This window comes from Colletotrichum gloeosporioides, assembly GCF_011800055.1.
Source record: "Colletotrichum gloeosporioides strain Lc1 chromosome Unknown consensus_16, whole genome shotgun sequence".
Lineage (NCBI taxonomy): Eukaryota > Fungi > Ascomycota > Sordariomycetes > Glomerellales > Glomerellaceae > Colletotrichum > Colletotrichum gloeosporioides.
Genome location: NW_025544661.1, coordinates 250,431 through 262,985, shown reverse-complemented (window position 1 = coordinate 262,985; position 12,555 = coordinate 250,431). Strand labels below are relative to the sequence as shown.

The 12,555-nt window shown below is 43.1% G+C and overlaps 6 protein-coding genes across 6 annotated transcripts; 3 read left to right on the top strand and 3 right to left on the bottom strand.

Annotated features, from left to right (window-relative positions):
- Positions 1-192: 192 nt before the first annotated feature.
- GCG54_00012804 (uncharacterized protein) lies at positions 193-1,295 on the top strand (the record flags this gene model as incomplete). Its single annotated transcript, XM_045412673.1, has 4 exons — positions 193-523; positions 581-706; positions 760-899; positions 957-1,295. Coding segments are annotated over 4 exons (936 nt in total), but the record flags the coding sequence as incomplete, so codon positions are not given.
- Positions 1,296-1,665: 370 nt separating this feature from the next.
- Positions 1,666-2,358, bottom strand: GCG54_00012803 (uncharacterized protein; the record flags this gene model as incomplete). Its single annotated transcript, XM_045412672.1, has 1 exon — positions 1,666-2,358. The coding sequence occupies one exon, from the start codon at positions 2,356-2,358 to the stop codon at positions 1,666-1,668; it is 693 nt and encodes a 230-aa protein (XP_045268678.1).
- A 554-nt stretch (positions 2,359-2,912) lies between these two features.
- On the top strand, positions 2,913-3,837 carry GCG54_00012802 (uncharacterized protein; the record flags this gene model as incomplete). The annotated part of the gene is made up of 3 exons (XM_045412671.1): positions 2,913-3,174; positions 3,229-3,725; positions 3,784-3,837. 3 exons carry the CDS (start codon positions 2,913-2,915, stop codon positions 3,835-3,837), a joined length of 813 nt encoding a protein of 270 aa, XP_045268677.1.
- A 4,027-nt stretch (positions 3,838-7,864) lies between these two features.
- Positions 7,865-8,943, bottom strand: GCG54_00012801 (uncharacterized protein; the record flags this gene model as incomplete). The annotated part of the gene is made up of 4 exons (XM_045412670.1): positions 7,865-8,161; positions 8,215-8,351; positions 8,416-8,544; positions 8,604-8,943. 4 exons carry the CDS (start codon positions 8,941-8,943, stop codon positions 7,865-7,867), a joined length of 903 nt encoding a protein of 300 aa, XP_045268676.1.
- A 223-nt stretch (positions 8,944-9,166) lies between these two features.
- On the top strand, positions 9,167-11,237 carry GCG54_00012800 (Efflux pump azaK; the record flags this gene model as incomplete). The annotated part of the gene is made up of 6 exons (XM_045412669.1): positions 9,167-9,191; positions 9,310-9,503; positions 9,571-9,893; positions 9,963-10,182; positions 10,243-10,940; positions 10,997-11,237. The coding sequence occupies 6 exons, from the start codon at positions 9,167-9,169 to the stop codon at positions 11,235-11,237; spliced, it is 1,701 nt and encodes a 566-aa protein (XP_045268675.1).
- A 319-nt stretch (positions 11,238-11,556) lies between these two features.
- GCG54_00012799 (uncharacterized protein) lies at positions 11,557-12,390 on the bottom strand (the record flags this gene model as incomplete). Its single annotated transcript, XM_045412668.1, has 2 exons — positions 11,557-12,218; positions 12,285-12,390. 2 exons carry the CDS (start codon positions 12,388-12,390, stop codon positions 11,557-11,559), a joined length of 768 nt encoding a protein of 255 aa, XP_045268674.1.
- Between the last annotated feature and the right edge of the window lie 165 nt (positions 12,391-12,555).

Genomic DNA, 12,555 nt, shown 5'->3' with positions numbered 1-12,555 from the left:
GCCCCTGTCCCTGACTCGACTTCCACCTAACAGCGCCTCGGCCGACGACCACAGTAACCAATCTGGGGTGCATCCAGGCACTTTGGCTCTGTTCGAGTGCTGAAAGAAGCTTGTAGCTGACACTATTCGCGATCCTTGCGGTGATTTCCCCCAACCCGATCAACAGTCGCGGCACTGATTGCTCACACCCAGCGACTACAACCCACGACAACTAACGGAGACAAACTGCAAAAGAAGATGGATAGATTGAAGTCACTGTGGCCGCCCACGCACGCGTACAAAGAAGTTCGCACCAGCCAATCCGATGACGATGAGCGACAATCCGAAGGCTCGGAGGAGAACTTGCGCGAACAAATCGCAACCTTGGAAGGCAACGTCTGGTGCCTGCGCGTGAGCTTGCTCATTACAGTCGTGACACTCATGCTAGTAACTGTATTTGCTGTCTTTGATCGTGTTACGTCCGTCAGAGATGCCCATAAATGCGGGCACATCGGTAGCGACCACAGCGGCTTCGTCCCGCCAGGTAAGAATGCAAAGACGCGTGCGTGATTGGGAGGGCAGGTTGTTAACAGTGCCACAGAAATCGGCGAACCAGGAAGATGGACAATTTTCGACAAGTCTTCTCCGTACTACATCGAAGAGGACACATTCTACGACCTGAATAAGACGAAAATGGTTGTCAAGAAGCTGAAGAGTTTGCATAACTGTAAGCCTTTGCGTGGTCGCTGCTGGGTCAATCACTGCTAACATTTCGAGCAGCTTCAAACGTATTGGTCAACGATAACTGGGCGGATTGGCACAAGCCTGACGGCACCGTTGCAAAGCTGCCGGCGTACTATTCAACGGTGTCATACCGACAAACATACATCATCCGCTCTTTCCATCAAATGCACTGCCTAGTAAGTTTGTAAATATGAGACGGTCATTTCGAGTTTTACTGACTGGAGTGGCAACAGATTTCCATTACCGAAGAATACGGCCACCGGGTTCACAACGTCTCGTCACAATGGGCTCCTCAACATGTCGCCCACTGCCTCAACACCATTCGCGAAGCAATCATGTGCCTTGCAGATGCATCTCCGATGACCTATGTTAATGGGTTCGCGGTGGGGCATGTCACTGATGACCAGAAGTTTATGTGCAGAGACTGGTCTGCTCTGAGGAAGTGGGCAAACGACCCTGTCAGAGGCGTGCGGTACAAGAATCTGGCGCCTGAAGGGGCGAAGCACGACAACTACACTGAGATCATCCCGTTCCCGAAGTTGTCCCCAGATGAAGAGATTGGACTGGCCTGAGAATTCCCCAAACCTTGGATGAATGAGCTTAGAATTTCTGTTGCATGTAGCGAAGCAATCGTTAGACTTATCGTAGGATAGGCACATGGCATATTGCGATTTCACAAAACCTTACTGCAGAAGGTCTGTAGTTACTGTTATTTAAGACAATTTTCATCATGTTGTGAACAACACCGCAGAGGATACACTTTACACACCGTTCACCCTCGAGTCTCAGTAGCGAGATGTGCATTATTGCCGTTGGACAGTAAAGATATGGACAGGGGCATGCATTGAAACAAACTAGAACTGGCTTTTGATGCAACATCATGACCTCTTCACTGCACGCTCTGCTGAATGGAAGACGTTTCCAGCCAAACCGTCATCAACTTCATCCGATCAGACAATCCACCTCATGAGGCTCGTTGTACACCCTCGTAATGTTCGGCAGGTCAATCTCCCAAGATTGAGGAATGCCATTGTACAGGATACAATGCTCGACGTGCTTAGGGTCTCTGCACAGCGAATCCAGCACTCTCGGCTTGAAGTGCGAAGCATACGTGATCCTGTCCCACACGTAGCTGCAGTGCATGTGGTGAACCGTGCCGTCCGTGAAAATCTCCCCATGCTCCCCCTTCGCCGCCACGTCAAAGGGCACCTCGTTGATTCGCTCCCGCTCGTACCAGAAGGTCGTGTTCCGCCACTTCATGTAGCCCAAGTACCGTTCGTGCATCTCCTCGTTGAAGCATTTCGGATGCATCCACGTCGAGAGTACAAAGTCGTAGACGCAGCCCCGGGCTTTCGACTCTTTCCAGTCTGGCGAGCACTTTCCGAGAGAGATGGGCTCGGGAGGCCGCGATGGTGTCATGTCGTGGGTTGCGCGGCCGAGGTAGAAGATGGCAAAGGCGGCCGGGACTAGAGCTGCTTTGCCGATGACCGACCATATGCGGCTACGGTGAGCTTTGCGCTTGGTGATCACCTCGGAGGTGTATTCGACGGAGTCTGTCTCATCATGGTAGCTGCTACGTCCTGCAGTCGTTTCTTCGCTTTCTCGCTGCTCGTTCAGGAGTGTGTGTTTCTCCATATCGAAGTCTTGAGTTGCTCTTTAGCGCCTGTGAAATCGTAAGCTTAGGCTAAAAGACGCCGAAGGCCGTTAAAAATGACAATACTCACTTCACTCAAATCTTGCGTCTAGTTCGTCTTGGTGAAAGCCAAACAATGGGACGAGCAGGGGTAGACGATGAGTTGGGAGGGCGGTGGGTACTCCTAACTCATGCCGGACTGAGCCTACAACTGTGTGCAGCCAGATTAAAGTTTGAACAGCATTTCGGACCGCGGATGCCACCCTCTTCCAAGGACTCGGAGCTGTAAAAGACAGACCAATGGGGAAGCTGACAGAGATTGGATTCTGCTGTGGTCTGGGATCCGTTGTAGGAGACATCCTCGTTCAGGGTTCACGCAACGTCCTGGCGACCAAACAGTTCCCCGCCCGAATGTCACCAACAACATTGTGAAGCATCGCTGGAGCCACCTCCAAGCTCACATTTTGATCATCATTCTGGTTCCTACCTGGACTCCTCCTCCCAGCTCACACACTGCACTTGGGACTTCATAACGTACAGCATTTCAGCCGCCGCGATGCCTGCCGCCAATCCGGTCCTAATCCAAGACTTCCCGCGCTCTCGCAGCGAGCCGCCACCGATCTTCCTCATCCACGATGCGAGCGGTCTGTTGACAAGCTATTTCAAAGTCGGCACTCTAGGACGGAAGGTTTATGGTATCTGGGATCCAAAGTTCGACGCCGATGGTATCGGTGGATGGCAAAGCGTTCGGGACATCGCTGAAGCGTATGTCCGCCTAATCAAGCGGGTAATGCTGAGGGGAGAGATAGTACTGGGTGGTATGTAGATCTTGGCGACGCACCGCGCCTGTTGTTAACCGAAAATTCTTTTAGGTTGGTCTTTTGGAGGCGTTCTCTCCGTCCAGATCGCCCACATGTTGGCTACGTCAGGTCGCGGCCTTCGCGTATCACGAATCATTCTCATCGACTCAGTCTACCCACGATGCCCACGACCCGAAGCCCAAAAAGAGCCCGCGAAACTCCACCACGCGCCAGCTCTGCCTGGCGTCAACGAAGAGACCCGTGACAAGTTGATGACAGCGCTCATGAGAGCGACATGCCTCTCGGATCAGTGGGACCCTCCAAAGTGGTCCATGCCGAGAACGGGAGTCCTTGGAACGGCGCGGTCATACGGCGTTGACCCAACGCCACCGCACGCGATCTTGATCAGAGCGAAGGATATGGTGCCGATGGCTGATCCTGGCGAGAAGTGTCCGCTCGATCGAACCAGGTTTCTGCCGCAGCTCGGTTGGGAGGACATGCAGGAGGGCTTCGTGGAGCAAGTCATTGAGACGGCCGGAAATCACTACAGCATTTTCGATCAGGAATATGTAAGTTTGCACAAATTTCCTCGTTGACGAATCTATTTGTTGACTAGTTCGCTCGCAGATTGATGGTATCACGGCACACATCAGGAAAAGCTTAGACATGGCATTAGACTAGATTCGCAGAACCCGGGTATCACGTTGAACATGCTTCCATAGGCCTCTGCAAGAATGGTTGTTTCACGTACCGATAGACATTGATGACGATTCAATATTCTCCCTGTATCCTTGACGCAAGCTCCTGCGGAAAGTGTTCATGCTCATCAAATACTAATGTGAATACTGTCTACATAACGCTGAATTCTTTGATGCATCTACGTCTTAACCCGCAATGCTGTGAAATAGGGCAAACTAATGCGTGTCTACCTGGGGGCGTTAGTCAGCCACGTTAAGCGCAAAACTCCCCCTACTTACGTAGGGGGCGAAAAAACGGGGTTTCCACGTAAAAAAGGGGGTTTCTAGCTAGTCGTATAAAAGTTATATTTTTCTTATTTTACTACTAAAAAATATCTTTTTTAAGACTATATTATAACCTAAAACTACGTTTTTTTTAATTACTTCTTTTAATCTTAGTTACTAAGATACCTTACTAGAGTAATACTAACTTAATACTTACTAAATAGGCTATATAAGTATTATATACTATATAATATTAAGCCCTCTACTTTAGTTACTTTAATAAACCTCTATTTATAGTACTATTAATCTAAGCTATTACTAAGGGCTATAAGATATCTTATATAGTAATAAAGAAGTATCTAAAAGCTCTTTAGACTAGTTATAATATCTCTATACTACCTAAAGAGAGTAACTAGCTAAAGTTATTAATAGAAATTAAAAATTTAGCTTTAGTAATATTTATTATATAGCTTAATATTACTAACTTTTTAGCTATTTTACTTATTATTAAAAAGATAGCTAATACCCTCTAAGCTAGCTAAAGTTTAAAGCCTATCTTAGAGTACTTTATAAGGTTCTAAAAGACTAATTACTTAGAGTTTTAAAAGGAATTAAAGATTAAACTTATTAAGGTTTACTAAAAAGGTACTAAATTTAACTTAGTACTAATATAAAACTTCTTTAATTAGTATAAAGCTATAACTTAAGATTATAAACTTAAGCTTTCTAAGATCTAGAATATTAATAAGTCTAGCTACTATATTAACTACCTTAGTAGCTATATATATATTATTTTACTCTAAGGATAGTAAAAATAGAATAAACTATATAAAGTTATTAATCTAATTAATAGAGAGTTATATACTTTAATTAGTAATAGTAATACTATTAAAGATACTATCCTAGCTTACTTTATTTTTAAGATATAGCTAATTACTACTTAAGCTAATTATAATATTAATAAAAGTATCTACTTTATATAGTTTCTAACTACCTTTTCTAATTAAGAGATTATAATAGATTATATTAAGTACTTTAATATATACTTATTTAAGAAGTTAGTAAAGTTTTAATAACTTAGGTATACTATAAAGTTATAGTTTAGTATTAATATATATAGAGGCTACTCTAATTAGTTTAGGATATATAATATAATACTAAGTACTTATACTAAGTTATATAGAAATATACTCTAAGAAGAAGCTAGTATAAAGCTATATTAATTACTCCTTTTAGATAGCTTCTCTAAGTATATTAGCCTAAAGCTTATAAAATACTATATTAATTTTAATATTATTATTAGGTTTTTTCCCCCTTATACTATATATCTACTTTAGTTTATAGATATAAAGGTCTTCTAGCTATTTAAGAAAGCCTATTAAATAGTACTATAAGAAGCTATATAAAATAGTACTCTTATATTTATATATAGAGACTTTATTAGTAACTTTTACTAAATAATAGATATTATATTTATATACCTAAATATTATAATAAAATTTAAAAAGTTAAGTATCTAGCTAATTAGAGATAATATAATCCTCTCTTAATTAGTTAAATATATATAATTAATTTAAGTTAATATATTTAGCTACTTCCTCTATTACTTATTAGATAATAATAAGTTTAAGAAGGCTATACTATAAACTAATATTATTAAGTAATATTATAATACTAAATAAAGTTCCTTTACTTAGAGAGGTTATAAAATAATAAAGTTTATAATCTTAGAGGGTAATCTATACTATAAGAGAGGCTAGAAGTATATTATTAACTAAAATACTTAGATAAAGTTATAGTAATATAAGTAATAGACTTAGTAAGGTATTAAACTATAGTACTTATTTATAATAAGTATAATATTTATAGAGATTATATAGTAATAAGAGATATAGGTTACTAAGGCTACTAAAAAAGAAGTTAAGTAATAATATACTATATTAAAAAAGGAAGCTAAGAAGTAGGAGAAAGAAGTATAAGTAGAGTATATAGCTATAAAGTACTAACTAATTAATAGGTATATAAAATAATTAAATTTTAAATAGTAACTTACTTATATTAGTAAGATTAATAACTATATACTATTTAATATAAAAAACTTATAATAGTATAAGCTACTTAAACCTAAGTAGTAGATTAATCCTAACCTTATACTACTACTAAAAGAGACCCTAAATACTATTAAGTATTATATAAAGCCTCTTAGCTACCTTAATATTAAAGAGATATTAGTTATAAGAGGATATTATATTAATAATAGTAACCTAAATATCTATAATAATATTAATAACCCTATTAAAGAGGATAGTAATAGTACTACTTTAAGTATTAATTTAGTTAGTAACTTTAGAGTTAATAATAATATTATTAATACTAATAAGCCTAAGTTACTACTATTATTAGTACTAGCCCTACTAACTATATTAGCGCTAGTAGTAGTACACTAAGCACCTTATTTCGCTCTATAAGAGGGTTTAATATACTTCTATATTAATAATATTATAGAGGGTAACCCTCTAATAATACCTCTATTAATATAGGTAATAAAGAAATAGAAATATATTATTAATAATATAGAAAGTAATAATATAGTTATCTTCTATAACTTATTAACACTTATATAAAATATATAGATATTATATATATAGCTAGATAGCTTTACTTAAGAGCAATATAATAATATTATTTTTATTACTATATAATATAGTTAAGGCTAAAAATTATATTATAAAAAGTTATTAATTTAGTGGGCTAATACTAAAAAATACTACTTTTAGTGATATAGGTAGAAACCCCCTTTTTTGCGTAGAAACCCTGTTTTTTCGCCCCCTATATGAGTAGGGGGGCTAGCGTTAGCCTGCGCTGCTTGGACCCCTAGGTACCCGGGGGCGTTAGTCAGCCTGCGTCAAGCGTAAAACTCCCCCTACTCACGTAGGGGGCGAAAATACTGGGTTTCTATATAAGAAACTGGTTTCCACTAGGGTTATCTTTAATAACTCTATAACCCTAGTTTTAAAATTATAATATTATAGCTTATAATTAAGCTCTAAAAATCGCAAAAATTCCATCATAGTTATATTAGTTATATATAGTATATAGCTATATATATAGCTATTTTTTATTATTAGTAGAAATATATTTCTTTATTTATATATAACTATAACCCTAACCCTTATAATCTCTATTATAAAGTTTTAAATAAATTTTAATACTATATATTTATATATTTATACTATAAGTTTTTATAGTAAACTAAATAAATATAATATTAATAGTAACTTTTCTCTAAGAATTTATTTTTTCTAAGAAATTCTTTAGAAAACTAAAATCCTTAGAGAAACTAAGAAATCTAAGATATTAATATAATATTAATTTATTAATAGATTATCTTAGTTAATATAATATATAGTAATTCTACTTAAAAATCCTTTTAAAAAACTACTTATTTAGAATTAGGGTTAGGGTTATAGATTTCTTATAATTAAGCTCTATATAAACTAAGTTTATTAATATTTAAGTAACTATAATATATATAAGTATAATATCTATATAGGAATTTTTACGATTTTTTAAGCTTAATTATAAGCTATAAAAGGGTTTTTTTAGGGTTAAGGCTATAGAGTTATTAGTGATATTAGGGGTGGAAACCAGTTTCTTGCATGGAAACCCAGTATTTTCGCCCCCTACGTGAGTAGGGGGTCTAGCGGTAGCCTGCCAGACGCTTTGACCCCCGGGTAGTGGTCGCTTTACGGCAAAATCTGCTCGTACCGGTCCTTCTCGTCTTCCGGTGCCACGTTCTTCCACTGCACTGCCCGGACAGGGTCGTGAGCCCATTCCCTCAGCGCAAAGAAATCACGGCAATGCGACTTTTGATCGTCTGTTGTATGTCCAACTCCCATTCCATGCACGTATGATATCGGTGTTGCGTCGGCTAGGCAGGTCACAGCCGACCGAACCGTGTTCAGGCAGTGGATAACATGCCCAGGCTCCCACTTAGACGTCTTGTTGAGAACTCGATAGCCGATGTCTTCGAAGATTATAGACTGAAATGCAGTCAGTACCCATGTATGGGTGGTTCCTGTGTACGTAGACTTACAACGCAGTGCATTTGATGGAAGGCTCTGATGCTGTACAACTCGGACCCTTTTCTGGTAACATACGCCGGCAGCGGTTGCCTTTCGTCGTTGAAATCCATGTAAGTCGTGTACTTGCCATTGATCCGCACATTTGAAGCTGCCAGGATAATAGTCAGTAAACAACGCTCTCACACATTGGTCGGCTCAATAGCCTGTGTTACCGTTATGCAGCATCTTGAAATCTCTGGCTGCAGCTTGCACTTTCTCAATGCTGTCGAATACATCGGGCGGGAAAAAGTGCGGATCGGTATCATCGTCGTACTTCATCCATTTCACAGGCTGTCCGACCTCTGTTCCATTCCCTAATCAGTAGCTGGCGTACGTCTGAATTCGCCTAAAGAATTCATACCTGGGGGAACGAATCCACTGGGATCAACACCAAGTGGAACACCACGTTGTTTTGGCCACACCAATTGAAGCCCCAGGAACACCACCAAGCCGAAAAGCATGGCGATGATTACGCCCTCGATCCATACAATCTTCTGAACCCGGCGTAGCCGTTGATCCCAAAGCATCCGATCGTGATTCCATTCATCGGGAAAAGTGGGCGAGTGTCCATGACCGACCTGGCCTTCCAGCTCCATACCGTCGAGACTGTCAAGCTCATCGTCGGCATCTGCCTCCTCAAGAGCGCTGTACTTCATCCGCTCCATGTCTTTGGCAAACTTCACGCTCTTGCTCTTACCCATGGTGACTAATCAATCGTCTGGTCGACAATACGTTCAATGGACATGAACGAAGATAGTGTTTGCGCGAGCCCAGATGGCAGGTACTGCAACACCACAACCACCGAGACTTCGGCTGACACCTGTTAGCGACTGCTGTCGTAACTCTCAGCAGCGGACCGAAGGGGCAAGGTTTGTGCTGTTGTTTCAATCACAGCCTGGTACCCACAGCGGACCGAAGACACCCATGGCGACCGTTTTGGGAGCTCCGAGTCAGTCTACCGCCAGACAGCTAGCTCCCCCTCCCTGGAACCAAAGTGTTCAGCTCGTTCAGCGCTCCGGATGGTCTCGTTTACTGGCATTGCATCGATCTTCCACTGGTGATAGCAGCATTGTATGTCGCCACGGAAGAAACTCATACTACGAGCACACACGTCCCCTCAGCAGGATTCAGGAACAGCAACCCACCGGCAATGGATGGAAAGAAAGATGAAGTGACATGGAGGTCACTCCCAAGAAAAGATCAACTGGCCATTCTGTGCTTTTTACGATTTGCTGAGCCGGTTGTTAGCATCTCGTTACTTGTACGTGACGTCCCGGCGGCACAGTGATGGGGCCTGTGAAACGATTAGACTGACTTGACCGTGACAGACATATCTTTTCTACCAGCTTCAATCATTAGACCCTAATCTGGACTCGGGCGCGGTCGTTCGGCAAGTTGCGTACATGCAGACGAGCTTCATGCTCTCGCAATGCTTCTCGTCGATGTTCCTCGGAAGACTGGCAGATTCCCACCGAGGAGGACGAAAGCCGGTGCTCCTTTTGGGAGTGGCTGGATCACTGATTGGCTGCGTTTCATTTGGCTTCATCACCAATTTCAAGCAAGCGCTGGCTCTACGCATTCTCGAAGGCCTCGTCAACGGCAATGTCGCAACCATAAGAACCATGGTCTCGGAGGTTGTAGCTGAAAAGAGGTACGTAATCTTCGTTCATGATTCTTAAAGACACGTCCCAAGGCAAAAAAATTCTGATAAGAAAATAAGGTACCAGCCGCATGCCTTCTTGTTGCTTCCAATCTCGTTCAACGTCGCGGCGATGTTCAGTCCTCTCATGGCTGGACAATTAGCGGACCTCGCAGGAAAATACCCTGAAAAGTTCGGGAACAACGCTTTCCTGAAGGCTTGGCCTTACGCACCGCCTGCATTGTTGAGCGGTTTTTTCCTTCTGATTGCGTTCGGCGCTGTCTTCTTTTTCCTGGAGGAGGTTCGTGACCCTCGACTCCTTTCATTCAGACCCGTGGCTAATTGTCTGGCTCTGCTGTAGACTCTCGAGCCGCTCAAAGATCGCTACGACCCAGGCATTGCTTTCACGAGAAAGGTCAGCGCAATGATGTTTGGAAGAAAGGTTCCTTCGGCGAGTAGAGTAGCCCAGGAGGAGGCTTCACACGAGGAAATGTCCCGCATGATCGCCGATGATCCGGAGGCGGCTGAGGAGAGGGACTCGGAGGACCACCCGGAATCGATGAAGCCCGCCAAGCCCCAGCGAATCCTCCCACTGAAGCGCATGTTCACAAAGAACATGTGTCTGACGCTTGTGTCATACGCAATTCAGGAGTACCACATCACGACTTACAACACGCTGTGGACGAGCTTCCTCAGCGATCCAGTCGACACAAAGGACCAAGCTCGATTGCCGTTCTTCTTCTCAGGCGGCGCCGGAATGAAGCCCGATCGCATCATGTGGTCTCTTTTCATCGTGGGCGTGATGGGACTTCCGACGCAATTGTTCATATACCCGCGCATCAACCGCCGCTTGGGGACGCTGAAAATGTGGCGGACCTTCATGATGGGCATGCCTGTGCTTTACTTCATCATTCCGTACATCGCAGCCGCGCCGTCTACTAAAGCTCCACCCGCAGGTAAGGAGGGCTTTTGGGTATGGTTTCTCATTGTCTTGGCCCAGATTCTTATGGTCGGAACTTCGACATTTGTTGTTCCCGCACAGCTGGTGTTGACAAACCTGTAAGTTCCACACCCCCGGAATGATTAGTGTCTCAAATGACGCTAACCACCACCAGGTCCTCTCCCCATCCATCCGCCCTAGCACGAACACATAGCAGCGCCTTTCTTCTCACGGGCTTGGTGAGGTCAGCGACGTCATCAATTGCTGGCGTTGTATATAGTTACGGATCCTCGCACAACATTACAGGCCTCGTTTGGTGGATAGCCAGCGCAGTAGCTGCAGTGGGATGCCTGAATAGCAGGATTGTTAAGGAAGGAAACGGCCATGAAATCTGGCTTACCGGTGACACTGAGTAGCTTCCCCCCCCTGCAAACCGTTTCAATAAGATAGAAGGCTAGACCAGACTTTGATAAACGGACAAATAGAAGTGGGGAGGTCAACGGATGCTATGCACGAATTGCAAATGGTGATATTTCACTCTTGCGCTGACGTGGTTATTACGTTGCACTCACTCAAAGATGCGCATCGCGTCGGATACAACGAAGTAAGGGAGTGACAGTTTCTACAATAGATCGAAACGAAAGACTATCCTTTTGACGTACAGTGCAGTTCATCTTATTTCGCTCCAAACAAGACAGGAGATGTTCAATCTGAACTCCGCCAAATGTCAGGCCTTTAGTCCATGTCTTCCTCAGTCATGAAGCCACGTTTCTCCATGTCGTCGGTAACGAAGCTTCGCTTGTCCTCGGTGACGAAAGATCGCTTATCTTCGGTAACAAAGCCCCTCTTCTCGGGTTCAGTAACAAAACCCCTCTTCTCAGTTATGAAGGACCTCTTCTCCGGTTCAGTGACGAAGCCACGCTCCGTGATGAACGATCTCTTTTCCGGCTCAGTCACAAACCCCCGCTTCTCCTCCGTCACGAATCCTCTCTTCTCCGGCTCAGTGACAAAGGAGCGCTTGTCCTCCGTCACAAACCCTCGCTTCTCAGGCTCGGTGACGAAAGAGCGCTTGTCCTCGGTGACAAAGCCTCTCTTCTCGGGCTCGGTGACGAAAGAGCGCTTGTCCTCGGTGACAAAGCCTCTCTTCTCGGGCTCCGTAATAAAGCTGCGTTTGTCTTCGGTCACGAAGCCCCTCTTGTCGGTGACAAAATTGCGCTTCTCTGGCTCAGTCAGAAAGCTTCTCTTCTCAGTAACAAAGCCTCTCTTGTGTGGTTCGGTGATGAATGAGCGTTTCTCAGGTTCAGTGACAAAGCTTCGCTTGTCCTCGGTTACGAATCCTCGCTTCTCGGGCTCCGTCACAAAGCTCCTCTTATCCTCGGTGACAAAAGACCGAGGATCTGACTCATTTATCAGTACTTTGCTGTCTTGCATGCCTGAAGTCCGGGAGAAAGACGTAGACATACCAAGGTCATCGGTCACAAAACCACGCTTTTCGTCTCGTTGGATCGCTGGAGCAGCGAAGGAGGCAGCCACCAAGCTGGCGATGGAGATGATGGTTGAGACTCTCATGTTGTGCGGTGAAGAGATTGGTATGTTTCAATTCGTTGTATTGTTGTTGTTGTTGTATATGTTGATAGCACTGATCTGAAGATCGCTTCCACGTAGGCTAGTTCGTGCACATGTGTGTTCATATATGCTGTCGGTATCTGATACCTCGCCAACTATATTTGCCGA